Source organism: Elgaria multicarinata, chromosome 3, assembly GCF_023053635.1.
Source record: "Elgaria multicarinata webbii isolate HBS135686 ecotype San Diego chromosome 3, rElgMul1.1.pri, whole genome shotgun sequence".
In the NCBI taxonomy this organism is placed as follows: Eukaryota; Metazoa; Chordata; class Lepidosauria; order Squamata; family Anguidae; genus Elgaria; species Elgaria multicarinata.
Genome location: NC_086173.1, coordinates 14788123 through 14816029, shown reverse-complemented (window position 1 = coordinate 14816029; position 27907 = coordinate 14788123). Strand labels below are relative to the sequence as shown.

Genomic DNA, 27907 nt, shown 5'->3' with positions numbered 1-27907 from the left:
CTGGAGGTTGTAGTCTAAAACCTCTGGAGAGCACCATTTTACACTCACTGAAACATCTGCACTGCCTCTAGGGCATCCGCACATAGAGATTGCCCTGCCGTAGTCCAATTGTAAAGTTACCAGTGCATGGATAGTGATAGCTGAATTCGCATCATAAAAAACCAAATGGCTAAGTTTTGTTGCCTACGTGAAGAGGACCTAGTTTTGTGTGACTGTGCGGGATCCTGGTGGTCAATCGGCTTTATGGAGAAATGCCAGGGGTCTTAAGGGTCCAGGGATAGAGGGCAGCTGAATCTGAGGCCTAACTCAGGTGAAAACTTACAGCCAATAAAATGTGGATGGTTAATGGTTGGAAACCAGGATTCTTTTTCTGTCTATGCGTCTTCTAAGCCCCACAGTGGCTGTGCAATGGCGCTGGGTCAGTTGTATGACGCAGCCGCTGACTTGCAGCAACCACGGGGCTTTTCGTCAAAGCTGCACGGTAAAAAAGTCGTGAACTTACCTCGACTTTTTTCTTCAAGGTGAGGTCACCACGGCCCTTCCCCTGTGTGACCTTGCTCCAGGGTCAAACCAGGGTGGATGGCGACACCTGATTGGGTGCTGACTGGGCAGAGGGCAGGTTTGTGTTAGGATGACCATATGAAAAGGAGGACAGCACTCCTGTATCTTTAACAGTTGCATAGAAAAGGGAATTTCAGCAGGTGTCATTTGTGTATATGGAAAACCTCGTGAAATTCCCTCTTCCTCACAGCAGTTAAAGCTGCAGGAGCTATACTAGAGTGACCAGATTTAAAAGAGGGCAGGGCACCTGCAACTTTAACTATTGTGATGAAGAGGGAATTTCACCAGGTTCCCCATATATACAAATGATATCTGCTGAAATTCCCTTTTCTATGAAACTGTTAAAGATACAGGAGCCCTGTCCACCCTATGTTAGTTAACTTCTCTGATGCTGCCTTAATTCACCCCAATTTATACCCGAAACTGCACATTTGTGGAGGGAGCTTTTATCCTTTACTTTGCTGATGCACAGCTGTGCATCCCCCAGTTTGTAAAAACAGAGGTCTGCTGCGTTCCCTGACAGTTTGCTCCCTGACAGCACCCCCACCCATTTCACCCCATTACAGCAAACTGTCAGGGAACACAGCAGAACTCTGTTTTTTTATAAACTGGAGATGATCAGCTGTGCATCAGCAAAGTAAAGGGTAAAAGCTCCCTCCACAAATGCACACATCCACCCTTCAGATCCTGCCCTGGATAATTTGGGATTTTTGCTTCTTCTCAGAACAGTGGGTATAATGGGGGGAGGGAGGGGGGAGCTATTACTCCTGCACCCCCCTCCCCAATATGTTTTTTCTCAGCACTGAAAATCCAGGTTATGAGGGGCAGCTAGCTCAGAGCAGAGCCGATTTCATCATACTGCCGAGAATGTGCTTTCTTCCCGTGCTCGTCAAGATTCAAGAGGCAGCTGGACAACCACCCGTCAGGGATGCTTTAAGGTGGATTCCTGCATTGAGCAGGGGGTTGGACTCGATGGCCTCGTAGGCCCCTTCCAACTCTGCTGTTCTATGATTCTATGAAGCCTAGGTCTGACAGGTTTGTGATAACTTTGGTTTGTACGTGAGAGGGAGAAAGAAATCTTGTAATCATTTATCAAACACCTGCAGCAAACATTGGCACCTGACAAACACATCTGGGTTCACCATCTCATACCAACCATCATTTCTCAGGTGAAAATAAAGACACCCGTGTACTTTTAGTACCACATAGTTACATGAAGTCTTCCTAGTTTAGCTTTCCCCAAGCTGGTGCCCTTCAGATGTGCTAGACAACAACCCCCATAGTCCCCAGTCAGCATGTCCATGGGCCAGGCTAGCTGGGGATGATGGGAGTTGTAGTCCCACATATTCAGAGGGTTAAAACTTTGGAAAGGCTGCTGTAGGTAGCAGGCCACCTATTCACACAGTTAACACATCGCTGAATCATAGAATAGCAGAGTTGGAAGGGGCCTACAAGGCCATCGAGTCCAACCCTCTGCTCAATGCAGGAATCCACCCTAAAGTAAAGACCATTCTTTACCTGCTATGACCACATAGCCATTTACTCAGCAACAGCCCACACTGCCGGGGCTTTTGAAGCAGAACATGGTACCAAACTGACCATTTTTGCAAAGCAAACTTATGAATGAATATCCTCAGAATGAATCTGGGAGTGCTTGCTATAGAAAAGCTACAACTCACAACACATGCAGCAACATTTGCTATATCTAAATGGGGGTGGGGAAACGGAACGGAAGCAGTGGACTATTTTGCTTTAGGCAGCCAAGAAAGAATCAGCTTAGCCACATCCTGGCTTAAGGCTTAAAATAAAGCTTAACATCAAGGAGGAGGTTATTAGTAATTGAGCTAGATCTGGTTTTTCTGTTTCTAGAAATCTGGGTGAAAGAAATGAATGTGAAGAGCGGTAACTCCGCTGCAATGTGTGTGTCCACAAACACTCTCAAAATGGCATCCCCAAAAAGACTAAACTTGGGGCAGTGATTTGCCTGAGGTAGAGACCACGTAACAGGGAGTGGCTTAAGACATCACAAGGGAGTGATGGAGGCAGGTTGCTAGATGCTCCTTGTCCTTGTGCCATGCAGTGCAGTTTGGTCCATCCTATTTGAATTGTCCAGGGAGAGGTTTTTTTGTACTTGATGCCCTTTTGATTTGCCAGACCTTGCACTTCTATGGACAGGTCAAGTGCTCCCCTCCTTCCTATTGGTGCATCCCTGTTGCTTCCCTGAGCGTGTTCAGAGGAGGGCAACCACGATGATTAGGGGTCTAGAAACAAAGCCCTACGAAGAAAGACTGAAACAATTGGGCATGTTTAGCCTGGAGAAGAGAAGATGGAGGGGAGACATGATAGCACTCTTCAAGGACTTAAAAGGTTGTCACACAGAGGAGGGCCAGGATCTCTTCTCGATCCTCCCAGAGTGCAGGACACGGAATAATGGGCTCAAGTGACAGGAAGCCAGATTCCGGCTGGACATCAGGAAAAACTTCCTGACTGTTAGAGCAGTACAACAATGGAACCAGTTACCTAGGGAGGTTGTCGGCTCTCCCACCCTAGAGGCATTCAAAAGGCAGCTGGACAACCATCTGTCAAGTATGCGTTAGGGTGGATTCCTGCATTGAGTGGGGGGGAGGGGGTTGGACTCAATGGCCTTATAGGCCCCTTCCAACTCTACGTTCTGTGATTCTATGATTCTCTCTTGATGTCCTTCACCACCCCGCACCCTCATTTTTCTGGCCCAAATGGAGCTTTTCTGGCCCAAATGGACCCTACAAAATCTAAATCAAGAATTTTATGTGAACTTCTGAACGGAAATGTTATTCAAGGATCATGAAAGGGCCTGCCCTTGTACAACAGCTTACACACCTATGCGCACATACACACAGAGTGTTCTGTAGTCATCTGATCACAGGGAAACGGTGGTGATTGTTATCAATTTCTATAGCTCAAAGTACTTTGCAATTCTTTCTTTATAACATGAAAAATATAATCATGTCATATCTCTACCCAGCTGCTTGGATTGACAAATAACCCCAAACTTCAGAAATATTCAAATGTGACTTGTGAACTTGAAAACTTGCTCTCATGTAAAACATAAAACCATCAAAAGGAGAGGAAGTGACAGGCAGGGACCCTCCATCATAGCTGGATACATCTCCAGCCTTTTCCTCCTGTTACCAGCTATCACTGCTGAGGATGTCAAAGGAAGAGGAAGTAGCAGCCCTTTCACTGTGCTTATCTCCAACTCCATGACCTGTTGAACTTCGCTGTTAAGCATCTAGAGCCTGAATTTGCTTTTTTCCTCCTCCCTCCCAATCCCCTTTCCTTTGTGCCATGACTTTTACATTCTAAGTCTGCAGGCAGGGACTGTATTATTTGTTATCTTTGTAAGGTGCTTTGAGAATCCTTTTTCCTGAAAGGAAGCAGTGGGAGGGGGGATAAAAATGTTATAAATAAATAACTAAAAATACTGTGTGTGTGTGTGTGTGCTTTGAAATATAGGCCAAATCAATATTACCCAATTGTTTTAAACAAGAACAAAAAGTTAATGGAAAAGAAGCCATCTGTTTGAGGCCTGGTATGGGTCTTTCGCCACCCTTTGCATTGGCTTAATTTTTAAGTTATTACCAAGGAATGACTGCCATCAGGATATATCAAGATGTATGCCACCATCACTGAGGTTTGCCAACAGATGGGGAGAAGGAACCCAATTTTGTTCTGCATGTTTTTCCTGCTTTTTATTTGTGCATTTATGCGGAGCTGCTGAGTAGGGGAAGGCAGGCAGGCAGGGATTATTGTGGAGACTGAAGAGGAAGAGCCTGTTGCATGTGTGAAGTTTCAGACCATGGCCTGGATCGTGGCCTGCCCGACCTCTATGCTAGGCCACTTTCTCATCCTTCAGCAGTGGACTAGCCCCATCCTGGTGGAAAGCCAGCATAGGTCTTGAGCCCCGACTCGGCATTGTTCCAGGCACCAACTACTGGAAAACACGCAGAGTAGATAGCAACTGCTTAAATAATATTTAGCTGATAGATTAGCTACATTTTCATATTAGCAAAACCATAATACAGATCAGACTTCCTGAACCTGGTGCCTCTGAGATGTTTTGGACTTCAACTCCCATCAGCCGCAGCTAACATGGATAATGGTCAGGAATTCTGGGAATTGGAATTCCAAACTTCTGGAGGGCTTCAGGTTGGGGGAAGCTGTTTTACAGCATTCATGTGTATTAAGAGTCACAATGTATCCTACCCCTATCAAACTTTTGATTTATAAAGACCTGCCTAATGGCAACTCAGCTGCTAACTAAATGTCTAAAATAGCTTTCCCCAACTAGTACCCTCCAGATTTTTTGGACTACAACTCCCATAATCTCTGACCATTGGCCATGCAGCCTGATGCTGAACATCTGGAGGGTACCAGGTTGGGGAAGGCTGAGCTACATTGTTGAGATACTGATTAGTGAACTTACAATCTAATTAAGAAAGTCTCCCACTCATTGTCAGACAGAAAAGTAATCTTTAATCTTTCTTTTTCATTCCCTGTTATACCAGAACCAAAAGAGCATAAAGAAATGGATGTCTGCCCACAACTCATAACTTTACTGATTAAAATTCTGTCAACAATTAATCAACTAAAGCTTTAGCTGATTACCAGTTAAACAAATTAATAATTACACAAAATAATAACAAGAATATCCCTAGAATAGAAGAATGGATGAATCAAATGATATGCCCGGCTACAGATGAGACAATTGCACACGGAACTCCAGACAGTTCAGTGAAAAATAGAAATGTTTAAAAATGTTGTTTGGAGATGTTTGCTGAAAGTCAGTCAAAAAACATGTCACTTTCCAATACTGGGGAAATTGTTTAGCTTTTAAAAACAATGAATATAGCAACAACAACAAAAGGATTATAATAATAATAATAATAAAAAAGGATTATATAAAAAAAGGATTATAATAAAAATATTTCTGTTCAGTTGATAGTTTATCCTGCCTTTTTTTCCTCATGGAAGACATGGGATTCTAGGTCAGCTCTCTATCTAGTTTCTGATCAGACCCAGGCCTGCCTAAGCGTCATCAAGGTTGCGGCCTCATCTGCCTTCAGGCCATGCCCTTGGACCTGTTTGTCCCATAATGCAAGGTGACTGTAAGCTTTGCCATGGCCCATAAAATGCCGGGGGAGACCATGGACACCAGCAGGCAATTAACTCCACCAAGAAGTCTGTGTAACGTTCGAAGTATCCAGAAATTATCTTGAGACACACCAACCTAGAAAGGTGAGATCTGTGGCCAATTCTGCCTAGTTCGGCAGAGGAGCTCAAAGGTTTCCAGGCGGAATGATCAAAAGAGATTTTGGATTCAACAGTGCTGGGACTGTTTTGTAGCTAGTATTGCCTCCTTGTGTGCTTGCTTCAAAGCCTGTACATTTGTAAAGAGATTATTACAAAGACCCCACAAGCTTTCAGTCTTCTCTCCTCCGAAGGATATAGACTCCGTAAATGTTGCCCTGGACTTCCCACTGCATAGGGCAAGTGGTGGGGCAGCCCCAAAACAATTTTTTCCAGAGTGTCTACTGAAGCAAAAGCATGTGTGGTTGCACATATACTGTTAAATTATGGGGAATTTAAAAAGGAATACTAACAGAGGATTAATGTCTGATCATTATGAATGAGGATCAAGATCCTGTAGCTATGTTGATCCACTAAAAAAGAAAAAAAAAGAATTAATGTCCCATTTGCTCATTGAAAAAGGTTGTCTGTCAAGTCTCTTTCATGGGATGTGAATCTGACATACCTGGAGCCAGAGCGGTGTTGTCAGTGGAGGCTGTGCTTCAGCTGTGTGTACCAATCTGACAATACAGAATCAAGGAGACAGTCATGGCAGCCAGCTAGGGAACAAAGAGAACAGTTGAGACGGTATTTTACACACGACCTCCTGGTATTTACTGACATGACTATGCTGTGTGCCATTTTACTATCTTCGCAAAATGGCATCATTTCCTGCATGCCCACTCACAGAGACTGGCAAATTATTGCTTCTGCGGGATCGCCTTCTCCCGTACAATCCGCCCCGCACACTCAGGTCCTCTGGGAAGAATTTACTCCAGCCAACAAAAATCAGGCTGACAACTATTACCCAAAGGACCTTTTCTTCTGCCACTTCCAGTTGGTGGAATGGCTTGCCGGGAGAGATTCGTCAACTTAACAGTCTTCCAGAATTTAAGAAAGCCATAAAGACTGATCTCTTCCGGCAGGCCTACCCAGCTGAATTTTAAGATGCCTTTTTATGGTGTGCTGCTTTTAATGATGCACCGGTTTAAAATGTTTTAATTAGTTTTATGTACTTTATGTTGTTTTTAATTGTGTTGTACCCCACCTCGATCCAGAGGGAGAGGCGGGTGACAAATAAATATATTATTACGGTATTATTATTCTCACAGGAGTTAATGGCGAGCCTCATCAAAGTCCACTGTGGCAATTACTGTTGCTCTTTCATGAAACTGCACATGTGGAATTCCATTTCTGGAGGAAAATTTGGATTAAAAAGCGAATTCAAAATAGGCCTGGTTGTCTCACTCTCTGTGGAGATGTGTTTGGAAGCATCCTGGCAGTGACTGCTAAATGTTGGGGTTCTCTGGAAGCAGGGAGAAGCTCTCCCCCACACGAATAACCAGTCCTCCAGACATGTCCCCTTCTGCTCCAACTATGCCCAAACTTCTACTCTTATTACCACATTGCTTCTTAAGAGTTATGTAACTTTACCAGATGCGTATCAGAATTAGATACTTTTTTGTTACATGCTTGTGGCCATTTCTGCTTTGTCAGAAAATTCTAAGCTTTCCCATTTGTAAAGACATGCTTCCTATCACCAGCATGTAAAAAGTTTGGAGCCAAGTCTAAGGTCAGACATAATTTATAATGCTAGGTTCATATTTTCATATGTGGTGGTCCTGTCCTATAGTGTTACAGTTTTGGAATTTGATATTTACAGAAATCTAAAACATCACACATTAAAATATAAATCTTAAACCAGCATTAGCATTACTAACAATTTGAAAGGAACAAAGTGTAAATGTTAAGTCTAAAGAATTCATTGTATTCTTGTTGATGGCTGCTCGAAGGGTAATTGCCAGAAATTGGAAAACAGAGAAATTCTTAACTTTAGAAACTTGGTATATGGAATAGTGGCAAATAGCTATGGCAGAAGAGTTGACACACCAACTCAAACTAGCTAAGGGTGAAGCTAAGACTTCTGATTTTTACACTATATAGCACGACTTTATATCATTTAAAAGTCAAGGGGATACGCAGCAGAACTTGTCACAGCCCTTTTTGAAACTATAGAAGAGAGACTAATTATAATGTACAGCTATGAAGAACTACATAATCTCCAATTAATTAATAGATTCTAATCCTAACTACACCTGTAAAGAAATAGATAAAATATTCTAAATGTACTACCATCTGCCAGCAGTCAACAATGAAAATTCTTTGTTTGTATGTTTTTGTTTGTCTATGTATTTTGAAAATTAATTTTTTTAAAAATACATAATTTATAATGCTAAAAAAGACCCAAAATGGACCTGGTCAAAGTAGGCAGTGGGGCGAGTGAAGCATGATTCACTTACACCAAGGCCAGCAACCTAGAGCAGCCTTCTCCATCCTGGTGCTCTTCAGGTGTCCCACCATTCCTCAGCCAGGCTGGGGATGATGGGAGGTGCACTGCAACACATCTAAAGAGCACCAGTTTGAGGGAAGGCAGCTCTAAGTTGCTGGCCTTGGTGTAGGTGCGAAGTCAAGCTCAGAGAAAGAAAGACTCATTGTGGGATATAAAGAGTGGGTAACATTACCAACTCTAAGATGGGAGGTAGGGATCAAGTGACACGCATAAAAACGTGAGTAAGTTTACCTCAAGCGCTGCGATGCCTAGAGCCATCCCTGCGACAATCTTCCCTTTGTTGCTCAAAAACACCTCAAACTCACGTAAGCAGCCCTGAAAGACACAAAAAGCTTAGAGACGACCTGAAAACAAAAAAGGATACATATAGGAAGTGGAAGGAAGGGCAGGCTACAAAAGAAGAGTGCAGACAGGTAGCACAGAAGTGCCGAAATGGCGTCAAGAAGGCTAAAGCTGAGAATGAGTTGAGATTAGCGAGGGATGCTAAAAGCAATAAAAAGGCTTTCTTCAGATACGTGAATAGTAAAAGACAGAGGAAAGAAATGGTGGTTCAGCTGCTTAATGATGGCAAATTGATAACAGATGACAAAGAAAAGGCTGAAGTGCTCAATTCCTACTTTGCCTCAGTCTTCCCCCAAAAGCGGGTTTATGACCCCCCTGGAAAAATGAGGCAGAAGTTGAGGGAGCAGGATTGCAGTTTGAGATTGATAAACAAATGGTCAAAGAACACCTACTTTCTTTGAATGAGTTCAAATCTCCAGGGCCTGATGAACTGCATCCTAGAGTAATGAAGGAGCTAGCAGAAGAACTCTCAGAACCACTTTCTATTATCTTTGTGAAATCATGGAAGACAGGTAAGGTGCCGTACAACTGGAGGAAGGCAAACATTGTCCCTATCTTCAAAAAGGGCAAAAAAGAGGAACCTGGGAACTACAGACCAGTCAGTCTAACATCCATGACTGGGAAAATTTTGGAGCAGATTTTAAAAAGTCAATCTGTAAGCACCTTGGAAACAATGATTACTAGAAGCCAGCATGGATTTATCAAGAACAAATTCTGTCAGACTAATTTGATCTCATTTTTTGATTGCGTAACCTCTCTTGTGGACTGTGGGAATACTGTGGATGTAATATATCTTGACTTCAGCAAAGCTTTTGACAAAGTGCCCCATGATATTCTGCTTAACGAACTAGCTAAAAGTGGGCTAGATGGAACAACTAGTACTTGTGTACAAAGCCCTAAACAACTTGGGACCAGGATACCTGAGAGAGCGCCTTCTCCCTTACCAACCTGCCCAGTCACTGAGGTCATCCAAGGGCCTCCTCCTGGTGGTTCCACATAGATCCATCCTCCGATTGGAATCCACCAGGGGAAGAGCCTTCAGCTTGGTGGCGCCCCTCCTGTGGAATTCCTTGCCAACTTTGTACTCCTTTCGGCGCCTCCTGAAAATATTTTTATTCCAAGAAGCCTTTCTTTAATATGCAGCCTTAGATTTCTGTTTTTGCTTCTTTTAAAATTTTGTTTTAACTGTTTTATTCTGTTTTTATTTTCATTTTATCTTGCACATTATTTAGAATATCTAAATGGTGATATTGATGGTGATTGCAAACGCCAATCGAATTGGGAATTGCAATCTCTTAAATTGAAATGGCATATCTGTTAGAATCATAGGAATGCGAGGAACGAGGACATCTTCACCTTTGAAAGGTCCTGTCAAGATTGTTCCTTCTATGATGTTGCTCAGTAATTTTTTTACTGCAAGCCGCGTGCCGTTGCAAAGTTTTGTGAGAGAACATGCAAATAGGAGAGGAGGCAGAGGCAGTGGATTGGCCTACTGTTTGGTTTTTAAAAAAGGATGTTTTTACGGTGAGGAGGTTAGTGGAAACTCCTGGCAGTTACCTTTCTTCGGAACATGTAACTGTCACAGGTGTGACATCTATATTCACTCAGCCAATTGTGAGAGAATATGCAAATAGGAGAGGAGGCAGAGGCAGTGGATTGGCCTGCTGTTTGGTTTTTTAAAAAGGATGTTTTTACGGTGAGGAGGTTAGTGGAAACTCCTGGCAGTTACCTTTCTTCAGAACGTGTAACTGTCACAGGTGTGACATCTATATTCACTCAGCCAATTGTGAGAGAACATGCAAATAGGAGAGGAGGCAGAGGCAGTGGATTGGCCTACTGGTTGGCGATGTCACAATGACCTATAAGAGCAAATAGGAGAGAACATGCAAATAGGAGAGAAGGCAGAGGCAGTGGATTGGCCTACTGGTTGGCGATGTCACAATGACCTATAAGAGCAAATAGGAGAGAACATGCAAATAGGAGAGGAGGCAGAGGCAGTGGATTGGCCTACTGTTTGGTGTTTTAAAAAGGATGTTTTTTACGGTGAGGAGGTTAGTGGAAACTCCTGGCAGTTACCTTTCTTCAGAATGTGTAACTGTCACAGGTGTCACATCTATATTCACTCAGCCAATTGTGAGAGAACATGCAAATAGGAGAGGACGCAGAGGCAGTGGATTGGCCTGCTGTTTGGTTTTTAAAAAAGGATGTTTTTACGGTGAGGAGGTTAGTGGAAACTCCTGGCAGTTACCTTTCTTCAGAATGTGTAACTGTCACAGGTGTCACATCTATATTCACTCATCTAATTGTGAGAGAATATGCAAATAGGAGAGGAGGCAGAGGCAGTGGATTGGCCTACTGGTTGGCGATGTCACAATGATCAGCAGGACTGGTTTTTAGAAGGCCTATTTCTTCGATTTTAAGACAAACTTTTGTCCCCATATAGAACATAGTTACATAACAACGCTCGCGTATTCGAATGTAGCGTTGTGTAAAAATTTCAAAGCAATCGGTGAAGAACTTTCAGAGATATAACGTCTGTTTCGAACGAACATTTACATTTTTATTTATATAGATTTGGATGAGAAGGTGCAGGGAACGCTTATCATATTTACAGATGTCACAAAATTGGGTGGGATAGCTAATACCCTGGAAGACAGAAACAAACTTCAAAGTGATCTTGATAGGCTGGACTGCTGGGCTGAAAACAACAGAATGAAATTTAATAGGGATAAATGCCAAGTTCTACATCTAGGAAATAGAAACCAAATGCACAGTTACAAGATGGGGGATACTTGGCTCAGGAATACTACAAACGAGAAGGATCTTGGAGTTGTTGTAGATCGCAAGCTGAATATGAGCCAACAATGCGATGTGGCTGCAAGAAAGGCCAATGCTATTTTGGGCTGCATTAATAGAAGTATAGCTTTCAAATCACGTGAGGTACTGGTTCCTCTCTATTCGGCTCTGGTTAGGCCTCCTCTAGAGTATTGTGTCCAGTTCTGGGCTCCACACTTCAAGAAGGATACAGACAAGCTTGACCAGAGGAGCGCATCAAAGATGACCAGGAGTCTGGAAACAAAGCCCTATGAAGAGAGACTGAAAGAACTGGGCATGTTTAGCCTGGAGAAGGGAAGATTGAGGAGAGACATGATAGCACTCTTCAAATACTTGAAAGGTTGTCACACAGAGGAGGGCCAGGATCTCTTCTCAATCCTCCCAGAGTGCAGGACATGGAATAACGGGCTCAAGTTACAGGAAGCCAGATTCCGGCTGGACATCAGGAAAAACCCTGACTGTTAGAGCAGTACAACAATGGAACCACTAGAGGCATTCAAGAGGAAGCTGGACAACCATCTGTCCGGGATGCTTTAGGGTGGATTCCTGCATTGAGCAGGGGGTTGGACTTGATGGCCTTATAGGCCCCTTCCAACTCTACTATTCTATGATTCTATGACACATGATGCAGCCAAACATGTTACAGGAATCCTCCCGTTTCCACTACACTTCAATGTTAACCTAAAGTCTGACATTTAGAGTGTCATCACACCGGGGGGGGGGGGGGGCGGAATCACATGCACACATCCATAAGTGGTCAGTAGCGAACATGCGATCAAACGCTCATCTGATGAACCTCTTAGGAATGCAACTTCACCACCAGCTTTTGGATTAGATTGCCAGAAGAGGTAACTCCATGGATTTCTAATAAAAGGTACTTTCTTAATAGAATTAATGGGCATAATATGAAAATATAGAGCCCTTCTAAAATATATAAATGATATTAATAATGATGATGATGATGATATATTGGAATCTTCTTGTCTGGATCCACTCTCTAAATGAAGGGGATTAGTTTCTGAGCACATTAAAACAGGGTTCCTCCCACAGTTATGGCTGTTTGAGATGTGTGGCGTCTAATGTCCATTTTCTCATGCTAAATTGCCTCTATGGGGAAATGCAGATTTAAAAATTGGCAAGAAAATGTTTTTATGGCAGACTTGGATGGATATATTGATTTTTACTTTGGATCAATTGGTGGGTGCTGATTATGAGCACTTGTCATTCTCAGCTTTGTGTGCCAAACACGACTTGCCAGCTACATCTGAATGGCAATACTTGCAATTGCAACATTTGTTAGAATTTAGGTTTGGCCCTGCCGAATATATGGCTTCAGAGTCTCCTTCGGCATTGGAAGCACATATTGAGGACAATCAGTTATTTTGTTTATTCGTTCAGTCGCTTCCGACTCTTCGTGACTTCATGGACCAGCCCACCCCAGAGCTTTCTGTCGGCCGTTGCCACCCCTAGCTCCCCCAAGGTTGAATCCGTCACCTCCAGAATATCATCCATCCATCTTGCCCTTGGTTGGCCCCTCTTCCTTTTGCCTTCCACTTTCCCTAGCATCAGCCTCTTCTCCAGGGTATCCTGTCTACCCACAATCTATGCTTATAAATACTTATTATTGGTGAATAAATATGATATACCGGGTCTTAAGCAGAAATGGAATAGGGAACTGGATTGTCCCATTTTGCCTCTGTATCTGAAGCATTACTACCTTATTCAGTAAAAACTCTTGTTTCGTGTCTATTGCACCCCACAACATTATTTATTTATTTATTACATTTTTTATACCGCCCAATAGCTGAAGCTCTCTGGGCGGTTCACAAAAATTAAAATCATGAAGAGCATAAAAACAACCAACAATCTAAAAACACAAATATAAAAAGCACAACTAGGATAAAACCACGCAACAGAAATTGATATAGGTTAAAATATGGAATTAAAACAGCAAAGTTTAAATTTAAGTTAATAGGTGTTAAAATACTGAGAAAATAAAAAGGTCTTCAGCTGGCAACGGAAGGAATACAGTGTAGGCGCCAGCTGGACCTCTCTGGGGAGCTCGTTCCACAGCCGGGGTGCCACAGCAGAGAAAGCCCTCCTCATAGTAGCCACCTGCCTCACTTCCTTTGGCAGGGGCTTACAGAGAAGGGCCCCTGTGGATGATCGTAAGGTCCGGGCAGGTACATATGGGAGGAGGCGTTCCTTCAGATAACCTGGCCCCAAACTGTTTAGGGCTTTGAATGTTAATACCAGCACTTTGAATCGTGCCCGGACCTGGGCTGGCAGCCAATGAAGCTGGAAAAGGACTGGCGTGATATGGTCTCGCCGGCCAGTCCCTGTTAAACATCTCTTTAATAAGGATCTGTCTAAGTCAGCTAATTGCTGGAGGTGTAACATAGTTTATGCTTTTTTTAACCATATATTTTTGGCAATACCCAATAGTTTCCTGTTTTGGGGAGGAGATTATTATATGGACAAACTCCTTAGTATTTATATGTGCTTTTAAATTATCTACCTGCTTCCTGGAAGTTAATGCACAGTCAGCACAAATGGTTCTCCGCATCCTTTTGACTGATATTACAACTATGAAAGGATAAATGATCACCTCCTATAATGCAACGACTTGAGGACCTTACAATGATTTCTACATTTGAATGTGTGGTGTATAGACGCCACCTGGGGAAGGATACCTATTTGGATATTTGATCTGCTTTTGTTGAAGTTTATGTATAATCCTTAGAAAGCCATATTTTCATACCCACACACATTTACATGAATGCATTGAAATTGATATTTTCACATTTTAGCTCTTTTTTGTTTTGTTGATATTTCATAATAAAATAATACTAATGATAACAATTCTATTAGCTGCTTATCATAAAGGCATCAAATTTGGAGGCCCTGGAACATATGGTCTTACTTAGGGTGCAATCCTATGCTGCCCAGACACCGTCTGGGGTGGGGGCAAAGGAGCCAGGAGGTCAGAGCCAGGAAATAGTGCTCCCCAACCCCTCCAGCTACTTCTCCATGCTTCAAAAATGGAATGCAGGGACAGGGAAAGGGGTGTTCCCAGGGAGGAAAGGGGTGTTCCCAGGGAGGGAAGGGGAGGAGCCCAAGACGGCTGTGATACGACGTCTCCTATGGCCTCTTTCCCTTCCCCTCCAAGGTAACCCCACTAGACAGGCACAATAGCCCATCTAGCAGAAATGCAGGGTGGCTAGAGCACAGAGGCAAAGATTGCCTCCATTGTTCTCCCGCCCTGCATTGGTTAGTTGGCAGTGTCTGAGTTCAGAGGCTGCCAGAAATCCACATAGGATTACGCCCTTAGATGACTAGCTTGACTTTACAAAGTTTGTGAATCTTTTTAGAAAGGTTCATATATGCTGACCATTTGGCCCAAACTGCATACAAGTTAGTATTGTTTTTCTACCTTGTTTGCCATCAAAATGATGAACTCTTAAGTGTATATGTAACACACGTGTGTGTATGTGTGTGTGTGTGTGTGTGTACCTGTTCCCCACAATTATATTGAATATGCATTCTGAGTTCTGTCAAGCCATAACAATCTCTGGAACTCTTTGGCACCACACACACACACACACTCAAAATCGTTCATGGTTTAATCATCAACGCTGACTTGGATCACGAAGTGCTCCTTTCAGAAACATTCATTACCTTTCCCCAACCCATTCCCATTGTAACCTATGAATGAGTCTGACATCAGCTGGATTTAAACATAAACTACTTTGATCTCATATCCAAATGTTCCTTGCTCTCACAGGTGAATACAATGTCTCTGTTCCCATTTATTGACAGAGGTGAACTGCCTATTCTCATTTCATACCTGAAGTTTCCAGATTAACATGTTTGACCTAGAAAGTACTGGCTTGAATTTTCTTTTCCTGCCATAAAGGTTTATGCCACTGGGTTAGCTTTTAAACTTCTTGTTTAGGCAATCCATGTCACAAGTTTGCACTGATACACTTATGATCTCTCTGAAGCCAAGTTACCTGCTTGCTGTGGTCAATTGCAGATTCCTGGCATTTGTTGTTGTCTAGGCAACAAAAGGAGGGATATTTCTCATGAATTTGATAGAAGTAGGAACTGTTGAAATCACCATAGTTGTTGAATCCACAACACTTCAGCTAGAACAGAGAGATCCATCTTGTTTATAGCAGCCATTTTGTATCATATGCATGCAGGGGAAGACTGGAAAACTGCCAGGAAGGGGAGCAATGCTAGGAAATCATTCTCTGGGCATGTCTACACCATGGGAGAGAGCAGGGTGGATCTCACAATATCGTGAGATCCTCCCACTGGGTTCACATGCAGCACACGGCGTCCAGGGAGGAAGCAGGACGTCACACCTGCCATTAAAAAAGAAAAGAAAAAGACAGGAGCTGGAGCACACTTGCACTCCAGTGAAAAAGTAAGTTAAAAAATAAAAAGCCCTAACCCCACTCCCCACCCCCCCAATGTCCCTGGACTCACCCAAGTCCAGCTCCTTCCCTCTGCTGACACCCACTACTTGCAGGGAGGAAGGAAGAAGCCGGGATGGGCGGCCTCACCACCTGCAGTCCTCAGGACCGTCCTGAGACCGCGGGAAAAACTGGGCTAAAAGTGTCTGAAGATATCCCTGGGAAATGGAGGGATCATCCCTCCCTGCTCTCAGGATCCCTGTGCATCATGTGGATGCACAGGGACAATCCCTTGGATAACAACTGGTGTAGACATGCCCTCTGTGGCACATGGGAGCATTATGGGCACAATTCACCATCAATGACTCTTGTGGCACATACACACCTATTGAAATGTCTGTGAGTTGTACAAGGATTCATCTGGGGTGGGGTGGGGGGCTTTTGCAGGACATTTCTCAATGAATTGTGCCTAATGTTTTTGGTTGGAAAACTTATAAAATTCTCTCTGATGACTTTCTTTTTAGATTCTTTGGGTTCTGATTTACCTTATTGTTGATATTGTGTCAAGGATCTGCCATTCTTCCATTTTTTTAATTTCTACTCTTTGAGCAGATTACTGCCCATGAACAATTTATTGCACACTTATGACTGGCCAGTCATGGAAGTTTGTGTGTGCTGTACACAACATCGCCCACATCGTCATGTCTGCGGGGTGAAAGGGAGCAATGGCAAGTCTGCAAGGTGGTATCATGACCTAGCTGACAACAGAGGGCAGGGACGGAGAACTCACTGCCTTCTAGATGTTAGTTGACTACAACTCCCACAATCCCTGGCTATTGGCCATGCTGATGGGAATTGGAGTCCAACAACATCTGGAGGGACACAGATTCCCCACCCCGATAGAGGAGCTGAGGAGTCTCCCACAGGGAATGCAATCGAAAGTCTGGAACTCTCCATCTACTGCAAATCACCCAGAGATCTACTAGTAGATCGCCATCTACCTTATTTATTTATTATTAATTTATTATTAATTACATTGCCTGCCCCAGCAATAAAGAACACACCTTTTAACCTACTCAGATCAAGAATCCAGTTACACCAACAGTCTAACTATCCAGATTCAAAGGGTTGAGGGAAAAGACAATTTTAACAAGATTTTATCACATAAATACAATTCAACAACTGTATTAAAGTGCACTGGCATCTATTGTATACATCTAATTGCATTAATGTTATACAAGAATACCAAAAGAGAAATTAAAAAAGCAGGTCAATTGTGTTTCGACACCGGGTTGTCTTCTTCAGTGATCCCAGGCTTCACAGAGCTCCTGTAAAATGTACTTGTACGGGCTGACTTAATGGAAAAGCCCTGAACTGGGTAGCCAATATCACTCCCGTCTATCCAACAGAGCAAGCCACAGATATTCTTAGAGCAGCTTAACCCTTTGAATCTGGATAGTTGTACATTTTGTTAAGGACAACACCCTTTCTTTTTACACTACACCAACAGTCTAAACCAGGAGTGGGCTACATGGTGCCCACGGGCACCAACGCAGCCCTTTCTTGGGGCCCACCAAAGTGCCCCAACCCTCCCACTTTCCTTTTTCATCAACACATTTTCTTACCAGCAGCTGGGATCATTTCAAAGCAAAGTGACGTGTGTGTCTTCATGTATGTATGCAGAGTTTGCCTTTGGTGGAATCAGTTTCTGCTGGTGCTGAAAACTGTGAGTTCAAAGGAACTGTGTCGTGTGTTTTGGCTCAGAGCCCACCTCTGCCTTGTAGTCATTCAGACAGGTTACTTGTCCTTTGTGACTCGCAACGCCTCTCACAGCAGCCATTTTGTCACAACAGTTTCTTAAATTGCCACAGTTACAAAATAATTGTCTGGCCCAGGTCTAAGCAGACCACGGGAGTAGAAAGAGACAAATGAGTAACTAGCACCTCCATATGCAGGTCCTGCAAAGCTCAGAAGTGGCCACCTGTAGTTTGAGACTCTTATCCAAAAAAACACACCACAACTCCACTGTGGAAGCAAAACTTACAATAAACTAGAAAATGGATTTTGCCACTTCAGTCACCTCTTTCATCGTGGTGTCCCAAACGGCTGTGATGTCCTCTTGCCTCCCGTAGTCCTCTCTTAAAGTCTTTGTGGCCCAATTTTTCAAGTACTCAACAAATATATTTGCCTGGATCCAAGAGAGAGATTAGCGGCTAGCTCAGAACTTTACAGGATTTTTTAAAAACCAACTGTCTTTTATATAATATTTAGTTATTAAATTTATATCCTGCCTTTCTGCCACTCAAGGCAGCTAACAACAGCAAAATTCCAATAAAAATAGAAATACAATTAAAACATAAAATGGATTTTAAAACTACTTAAAACACATCAATAATAATAATAATAATAATAATAATAATAATAATAATAAAAAACCCACCATCCATTCAGTTAGAACCCCCTTCAGCAGCAAACCAGTTTAAATGCCAAAGGCCCATCTGAATGAAAACATTGCTATCTGCTGGGGAAGGTCAACAGAAAGGGACCAGGGAGTTCCAGAGCCTGGGAGCAGCCGTTGAGAAGGCCCTGTTTTGCTTCCCCACCAAATGTGCCTCTGATGGTGGTCAATCCCAGAGAAGGGCCTCCCCCGAAGTCCTTAAAACATGGGCAGGCTTGTATAGGAGACTACGGTATTTCAAACAGCCTGGTCCCAAGTCAAATAGGACTTTATAGGTCATAACCAGCACTTGTGCCTGTAGCAGACCAGCGGCCAGTGAAGCTTTTGTAACAAGGGAGTCACATGCCCATCGATAGTCTAGCCACAGCATTCTGGATCAGCTGAAGTTTCCAAATATTTTTTTAAAGCCAGCCCCATGTAGAGTGCATTCTAATAGTCCAAATGTGTACAACTATGGTGTATATGACAGATCAGACATACAGTGGGTGCACTAGCCTCAGCTGAGCAAATGCTCTCCTGGCCACTGCCAAGACCTGGCCCTGCAGGTTCAGGACTGGAAACAGGAGTACACCCAAACTGCAAACCTGGGTCTTCTAGGTGAGTATAACCCCATCCAATATAGATACCTATTCCCTGATTTGCCTTTTGACTGACCGGGAGCACCTCTGCCTTGTCTGAATTAAGCTTCAGTTCACCCTCATCCTGTTCTGATACTGATTTAGAACTAGAACAGCTTCCTTGGATTTAGGTGGGAAAGAGAGATTAAGCTGGGTGTCAACAGCATACTGAACCCCAAAACATAGCAGTTACATGTATATGTTATATAGTGTGGGGACAAATGGGACCCTGTGGAAAACCATAGCACAATGGCCACAATGGCCCCAACACTAGCTTCTGAACTCTTTCAGGAAGGACTTGGAGCCATCATAAAAGAGTGCCTCCAAGTCCCATCCCAGACAGGTAACCCAGAAGGATACCATGAGTAGATGGTATCAAAACCCACCAAGACAAGCAATGGCAGTGTTAGGGTATGTTCACCAGCATGCTAAATAATGTAGATATTACAGCAACAGAACGTTGGCAGTGGGGATGGGGGAACAGCTTCTGGAAGGGAATTGAAAGGTCATCTTGACTGAAGAAAATATTTCTTGGGGACTCGAGCAGGGAGGGTGGCGCGCTGTAGCAGGGCGGAGGGCACAAAGGCTGAAGGACTGGAATTAAGTGGGAGAGGAGGCTCAGAAGATCAGTGGCTGGACTGGGCAGAGAGCAGGAACAGGGGAAGATGGATGGAGAAGGCATAGACTTGGGAAATCAAGGCTTGGGAAATCAAGGCATAGACTTAGAATCATAGAATCATAGAATAGCAGAGTTGGAAGGGTCCTGCAAGGCCATCTAGTCCAACCCCCTGCTCAATGCAGGAATCCACCCTAAAGCATCCCTGACAGATGCTTGTCCAGCTGTCTCTTGAAGGCCTCTAGTGTGGGAGAACCCACAACCTCCCTAGGTAACTGATTCCACCGTCGCACTGCTCTAACAGTCAGGAAGTTTTTCCTGATGTCCAGCCGGAATCTGGCTTCCTTTAACTTGGGAAATCACCCCACCCTGGGGACCTGGAAAAAACTTGACAAGGCCTAGCTAGGTTCAGAAGTGGCTATTTAATACTGGCAAGAAGGGAGCCAAGGGAGAGGCCTTGCTGCTGCACATCCCATATTTACTCCATATTTCATCATTTACATCATCTCTGTGTGTGGGACAGGGACTTCTCTGTGTTGGCTCCCACCCTATGGCACTCCATCCTCCGAAAGGTTATACGAACCTTCTCACTATATAACTTGTGCTGGCAAAGAGTGCCAAAGCACTCTTTGTTGTAATTACTAAGATGGCTATCCCTCCCTCTGATTTTTTTCACAAGACAGTGGAACACCGAGTCCAGAATTGTGCAAATTAAATTGTGATGCTTCCAAAACAACTCAGTTTGTGTTCCTAGTCAGGGTCCCTCTTGCTGCAAAATGTGGTTTGCAGAAGCCATTTTCTCCAAGTGCTAGCAACGACTTACCACAGAGCAGAAGGCCAGCACCACAACTGCACCTGCCACTTCCGCTATGAAGAGAATCAGTGTAACCGCAAAGAACTGGAAATAGAGACAGAGATAGCATGTCCATAACCACCAATCGCCAGAGCTCAGAAATGCCAACTGATATTTTATAACAAAAATGGGAACGCAAATCACAACTCAACTATGGGAATTCAGTTGAATACAAATACATAAAATGTTCCATTTAATAACAATCCAACCCTGAAGGCAGAAATAATACAACTATAACACAATTTGAGAAATGAATAATAAAGGACAACATGAAAATTAAAGGAATAACCTCAATTCTATACGGGCTCATCTCAGATTTGCAACTTGGCGATACAGAAGGGGATCAAGCAAATTTGGGGGAAGGATATGAGAATGAAAACTGAGCAAACAAAATGGGTAAATTTGTGGCAACAGGGTCCAATGAAATCTATCTCTATGAAAATAAAAGAGAACACAATTAAAATTGTATACAGGTGGCATTTAACACCACAAAAGCCATGCCAAATATAGAAATAAAGCATGTTGGTGGAACAGTATTATGACTGGTACATTTCTTCATATCATAGAATCATAGAATAGTAAAGTTGGAAGGGGCCTATAAGGCCATCAAGTCCAACCCCCTGCTCAATGCAGGAATCCACCCTAAAGCATCCCTGACAGATGGTTGTTCAGTGTTATGGTATGTGGTGGCTGAAGCAGGCAAAATAACAGGTCAAGTGATAAAATTGTCTCCACTATGGATCTGCTATCAATACATGACAAGGAAGATGACAAACTACAAGACAAAGAGGTACTGACTTCCTTATGGGCAGCAGCCTGGATGGAAATCGCAGCCAGCTGGAAGCAAGTTCACAAACCCACATTACAACGATGGTACTTCAGGATTTGGTCTAATTGCCCTTATGGAACAACTGACCCACGTCAAAAGAGCAACTCCGGGCATTAACTATAAGGAAGACCTCTTTGCAACATTGCATTAATTTATAACTTATATGATTAGGCATAAGGAATCACTGAAACCACCAGAGACTCAGAGTCAATTATGGAAAGATTTATTAGGATAATAGGATATGACAAGGGGTGGGGTGGGGGGTATAATTAAATAGAATATAGGAGATGCAATCTCTGTAATAAAATATATTATATTGATCACAGAAGGTATTCAATGTATTCCCATGAAGTTTTATTGTTTATTGATGATTTGTTAGTAAAAACAAAAACAAATCAATGAAAAATATTGAATTTTGTTTTTAAAATGATGATATCAGCAGGTTCTTAAGAAAGATTGCTCATAGTCAGGGCCTGGGGCCTCTGTGCCTTCCATGACCAGGCACTCTCCAAATATGTTGGACTACAATTTCCATCACCCCAGTGAGCATTGGGCATTGGGATAGAGCTTTGGCTATTTAGAGGTATAAAAATAATAATTTGGATGACACCGTTAGGCAAGGCTGAATTTGAGGAATTTTCCACCCAAGTCAACAGCATACTTTTGGCTCCAGTTTTCACATATATACAGACTGTGGTGAGAAAATAAGGGTTGAATGCCCTTAAGTCAGTGGGCTTGCTCACACAGTGTTCTTCTTTCTCTGGAGTAAATCAGCTTCTATTGTAGCATCCCTAGTAGTCAATGTGTTTCCATTCCAGAATTACATGTTGTGTACATAAATTTCTAACCAGAGCGCTTGGGGTCCCCAGATCAATATCCAAAGATATTGTCCGCCTGGAAACAGCGTGTCACTCAATTTGAACGTTAACTCTAAAAGCAGCAATCTCCTTCTGGGTGAAGATACAGTTCCAGTTGGTTTCTCCACTGGTTATGGCCACACACGAGGATATGGGGAAAGATTCATGGGCAGAAAAGATGAGCCATTCTGTATCCAAATTGGGCTGCTCACAAGTTTACCTCCTTACAAGGGGGTTTGATGGGGCTAAAGAGGAGATCTCAAGAAGACAGTATGATTGTGAAATACAATCATCATTGGCTGTCGTCAAAGTGAGCCATTCAAATACGATATACAAAAGTATAATTAATGCCCCGGGAAAAGTTATTTTATATTTAACTTCTGTTACCTCACACAAGTTGAGATGGTTATTTACCTGGTGCAGGTTAAATTCACTCCAGTTAATGGAGGTGAAAGTGCGTTATAGGATCCATTCACGCGCTAAAGCTGACTGCCCAGCCGGCTGCCCCAAAATTGAGGATATGACACTTTTTAGTTGAGTGTCCAGTGTATGTCGAGCTGCGGAAGCAATACCTTGAGCCCCTGATTCCTGGGTTCAATCACATGTCACCTAAAAATGTAACTCAGATACTATTGTTAGGCTCTGATCACTATATATCATTCAGGACTGCCAAATTTGTACAGCAGGCGCTGGAGGTACGGAAGCTTTTGTTTGCCATATAGGATCAAATTTTACTAATCTGAGATTACATGCAGGCCAGTACTGGTACTGCAATCAAGCTTATTATCAGATTTTTTATTATTATCTTGTATTATTCCTCTGATTGCAGTGAGACGGTGTATGGATATGCTATTATGTTAATATGTTATTTTGCTACTATTTTATTTGTTTGCGATTGGCCTATTCGGCTAACAAGCAATAAAGATTGATTGATTGACATGTTGCATTATTCACTATGATTGATACTCATGTAGCTACCTGGGAGGGGATAGCAACACCCTCGTAATGTAATTTTGCTCAAGGGTGGGCATCCCCTAATATTTCTTGACATATGAGGCAGGACAGGACAGCTAGATCTTTGAAATTCCTCACTCTAAGGTAGATTAACCTCTTAAACAGATGCATCTAAGGAAGGAATATTTCTCAGATGCTCCGTCAGTATGCAGTTGATCTAGGGTGGCCAACTTGTCATGCTCCAGATGTTCTTGGGCTCCATCTCCCTTCAGCCACAGCCAGCATGGCCAATAGCCAGGACTGATGGGAGATGTGGTCCAACGTCATCTTGAGGGGTGCAGCCTCCCACCCGGGGCTAGAGACTCTATGCTGTGAGAGGCTCAAGGGTTCCAGGAAAGTTTAAGTCCACCTCTTGAACACAGTCCAGAGGCACAACTTTAAGTCAGAAAGGGAATAACCCCTGTGTCAAGGTTCCTCCTTTACCTGGACCCCTTGATCAGCTCCTTAAAGATATCTTGCCTCTTTAAGAGCCCTTTTTCTCATACAATATTTTTTTACCTTCCCCTCTTAGTAACGTGGGGTTTTGGCCTTAGGCATGGTGTAAATGACACTCCTGAACACCAGGTTTTAACAACAAATATTTACTAGATTATATGATATAAGGCAAAGACACATCAACTTAAGGCATTTATTCACACAGAGCTGTAAAACTTTAAAAGGCATTTAAAATAGAAATAAAAGAAATAAAAATGCAGTTTCCTCTAGCCTAGCTACTCTTTCACCTGTAGGCTTTGGCCTAGAGTCCCTTTCAGCCTTCTCCTGGCTGTTCTTCTTCAGAGTCTCTCTCTCTCTCTCTCTAGTTCTTCCTCTCTCTCCTCCTGAACAGTTAATTCTACCCCTTTTTATACCCTCCCCCAGAACTGAAACAAAACGATTAGGTAACCTAAAACTGGGGAAATGAAACTTAACTAGGGTGACCCTATGAAAAGGAGGACAGGGCTCCTGTATCTTTAACAGTTCTATTGAAAAGGGAATTTCAGCAGGTGTCATTTGTATATATGGAGAACCTGGTGAAATTTCCTCTTCATCCCATCAGTTAAAGCTGCAGATGCCCTGCCCTCTTTTAAATCTGGTCACAGTATAGCTGCAGTATAGCTCCTGCAGCCAGGGCCGGTGCTACCATAGAGGCCACTCAGGCGGCCGCCTAGAGCGCCAAGCTAAGAGGGGCGCTGGGCACAGCGCAGCACTCATGTGCGTTGGCTGTGAGCCAGCCCGGCCCGAGGATTCAGCTGGGCCTGGGCCGATGAGATGGCGCCCAACACCCGCCCAGCCAAAGTGAAGCCAGGGACGCTGGGGTGGGGGTAGGGCGGCTGCACGTTCGGACTTCCGGAACGTGCCCGGAAGAGAGAGAGAGAGAGAGAATGTATGGGGTCATGGGGTGTTTGAGTGAATGCATGTGTTCATGCGTGTGTTTGTTTGGAGTGAGTGATGTGTGAGTTGGGGGGGATGATTTGGAGGTGATATTCCTATTAAATAATGCATTTTAGGCCCATAGACATTCCTTTCCAATTTGTTTGCTATAATTGGCATGACATATTTCTTGCACTTTAAAATAAATTTAGCAGTTTCTAGTTTTGTGCTTCTTATTTTTTCCAGGAAACATGTGTTCTTAAAAATCAAAGTTGGCATTTTTTGGGGTGGTGGTGGTGAAAGTAGCTCAACTTGCCTAGGGTGCAAAACAGTCTGGCACCGGCCCTGCCTGCAGCTTTAACTGTTGTGATGAAGAGCAAATTTTCCCAGGTTCCCTATATATACCAATGCCACCTGCTGAAATTCCCTTTTCTATGCAACTGTATATTCTATGCAACTGATACAGGAGCCCTGTCCTCCTTTTCATAGGGTCACCCTAACTTAACTCCTTTAGGGGGGAAATGAAACTCAAGGAATGCCCCCTCCCATCAGGAGATTTTTGGGCCTTCAGGCTTAAACTAAACCCAAGCCTGTGTAGGCCTCAAACCTTCACACCCTGTGAGCAAGTCCGTGATGCCTGAGCCTGGCCCAGGGTGAGACCTTTAGTCGAAGCACCTACCACAAGCAGCAGGCATTTGCTTTCCTTCATGGCTCCGCAGCATCCCATGAAGCCCATGAGGAGGAGGAAGGCACCAACTGCCATGCACAGGTAGCCTACATTGACCAGCTGCATCAACTGCGGAGCGGCGGCTCCCAAGAGCTTCACAAATGAACCGCTGTCAACCTTTACCCAGATGCCGATGCCTAGCAAAGCCAGGCCCCCCAACTGGGTGGACAAGGGAGAGAAGAGGAGTCAGAAGTCGTGTGAGGAGGAAGCCCCATTCTGCATTGATTCTGGTGGCTTTTGTACAGGGCCGGAGATTTCCAGCTTCCCCAGCCCTTAACAGGAAGAGTAATTTGCTGCCACCAATAGCCCACTTCTGAGAATGGAACTATTTAATTTATTTATTTAATAGAAGTTTTTATAAAATGAACCCTCCACCCAATGGGAGCTGAAGGAAACGTCCAATTTAAAACAAAAAAAGCAATAATAAAACAATATTAAAAAACCAAAACATCACAACATACTGCTGCTGGTGCTGGTTTGTTTTGGTTGTTTTTAATGTATTATACGCCACCTGGAGAACTTGGGTTATAAAAAGGAAATAAGTAAGTAAATAAAACAGATACAACTGGTGTGGAGACCTTCTTTAAAACAAAACAGAGAGCACATTGACATCCATTAAAAGCACAATGGATCAATAAAGCCTTATCTTCATGACACATCTAAGAGATGATCACTACAAATAAGTATGTGTTATACTGAGAATGGTACATGTCTGCAAGGGAGAAGGGTCAGGAAAGTGGTCCTTCCCTGCAAATATCCCCACCTGGGTTTTCCCCACAATTATCATAGAATCATACAATAGTAGAGCTTGGAAGGGGCCTATAAGGCCATCAAGTCCAACCCCCTGCTCAGTGCAGGAATCCACCCTAAAGCATCCCTGACAGATGGTTGCCCAGCTGCCTCTTGAGTTAAACTTTTCTTCTTGTCCTATAGCCAAACTGAGTGGAGGGCGCGGTGGTGGTGTGGTGGAAAGCAATATAATAATGCTTGGGAGGGGGGGGGGTGGAGATTAAAGAAAAGAACTGAGTGTGTGAGAAGTGTTAACACTCCCTCTCCTCTCCTATTATACCCAGTGAATGTTCACACATTACAACAGATACAGACTTTTCCTTTGCAAATTTAGCTCTTCCCTAAAAATCATGGAATGTATGGAGAAAGCAGTGGAAGCTGGTGGCACTGATTCCCGTGGGGCTGTGAATCCATTCTGGGTTTCAGTCAGAACCAGCCAGAATTCAAAGAAGCTATCCAAGGTGCTGACACCATTTTGGAAGAAGGTTTCAGCACCTTGGATACCTCCTTTAGAGTGTTTTCTCACACATGAGGCTCAAATGCCCTTTAACCTTCCCCAACATCATTGTACACTTCTTGACATCATCGAGATGATCTTGTGAGACGGAGCAAATTTATGAATCTGCTCCAACATTTGACCCCCCACCCTCCCCGCTATTGCAAATTACCAACCACCTTACATACTCACAAATATCACACCATTGAACACAAACATCATGATCTTCAGGAAGGAGAAGCAGACCATCTTTCTGCACCTGTAGCAGGGATGAAGCCAAGAGAACAGCAAACGCCATGCTTAACCACTATCATCCTTGTCAAACTGTCATCCAGGTGAAGAGATCACAGGAAGCCTGAGAATTGCAAGAAGCTGCTGACCAGGCCAGGATCCTGGTCAGCAGCTTCCTTTACTTGGCATCCTGCTTTCAGGAGGTCTGGAAGTGGATGCTTAACTCCTAATCTCCCCATCCTCCATGGTCTGCTACCAAATCCAAGCATCATTCTGCACACTTCATTCTTCTTGAAATCAGGGATGGGAAAGAACAGGGCTCACCTGGGAGGGGAGGGGAGAACAGAGACTGACGCCTTAGCTAGACGGGGCAAAATCCCAGGGCAATCCCCAGGATCGTCCCTGTGCATCTACATGGTGCACAGGGGATCCCGAGATCAGGGAGGGATGATCCCTCCCTTGCACCAGGATCTCACCCTACACTTTAGGCCCGGTTTTTCCATGGTCTCGGGCTGGGCCTGAGACCGTGGAATGTGTGGCTGGGCGCTGCGATTTGTCCCAGTTCCTCGCAAGGAGCCGGAACCCACGCGTGGGGCACACAGCTCCTCAGGAGCTCTGCACCCATCGGGGGTGGGGTGGGGTGAGTGGGGAAAATAATTATTTTTTAAAAAGTACTTACGTTTTGTGCACGAGCGCTCATGCGCTCCAATCTCTTTTTTAAAAATGGGCGTGACACCTCTCCCTCTGAGGTTGTTGCGCTCTGTGTATGAACTGAGGGGGAGATCTCACGATAAAAAAATCATGAGATCTTCAACCCTCCGTCCCACTAGACCACTAGGTCTAGCTATGGCCTGGGTTTCCCTTCCCATCCACTTTTCTTAGGCTTCAAGTTCTTATTCTTTTCCTTTGCAGAATGGCTGTGGGGAGGGGGAAATGGTGTTGGCAGCTGAGAAACCAGAACTCCCTCCCTTTGTCAGGAATAGTTAAGATCTTGAAGTTTAGCTGAGATTTAATTAGAAGTAGTCTGGAAGGCTTTGGGGGCCTGTTCAGCCTTTGGAATGTTACAGTCTGTGTGAACAGATCTCTTGTCAATGTTCTCAGAGCAGAGATGGAGGAGAGTCCTTACTTCCAGCAAACCACCTGTTTTTCTCAGCTTTGGGCAAGAAACTGTCTGTGAGAAAACGATAAGAGAAAAGGTGGTGGTGGAAGCGTTTGCAGAAGTGTTGCCCAGAT

The 27907-nt window shown here is 43.6% G+C and overlaps 1 protein-coding gene across 1 annotated transcript; it reads right to left on the bottom strand.

Moving 5' to 3' along the window:
- Positions 1–6392: 6392 nt before the first annotated feature.
- LOC134396548 (tetraspanin-1-like) lies at positions 6393–26692 on the bottom strand. The gene is made up of 7 exons (XM_063123066.1): positions 26636–26692; positions 25111–25317; positions 20352–20426; positions 17918–18025; positions 15430–15564; positions 8471–8554; positions 6393–6449 (listed from the first exon to the last, which is right to left on the bottom strand). The coding sequence occupies exons 1-7, from the start codon at positions 26690–26692 to the stop codon at positions 6393–6395; spliced, it is 723 nt and encodes a 240-aa protein (XP_062979136.1).
- Between the last annotated feature and the right edge of the window lie 1215 nt (positions 26693–27907).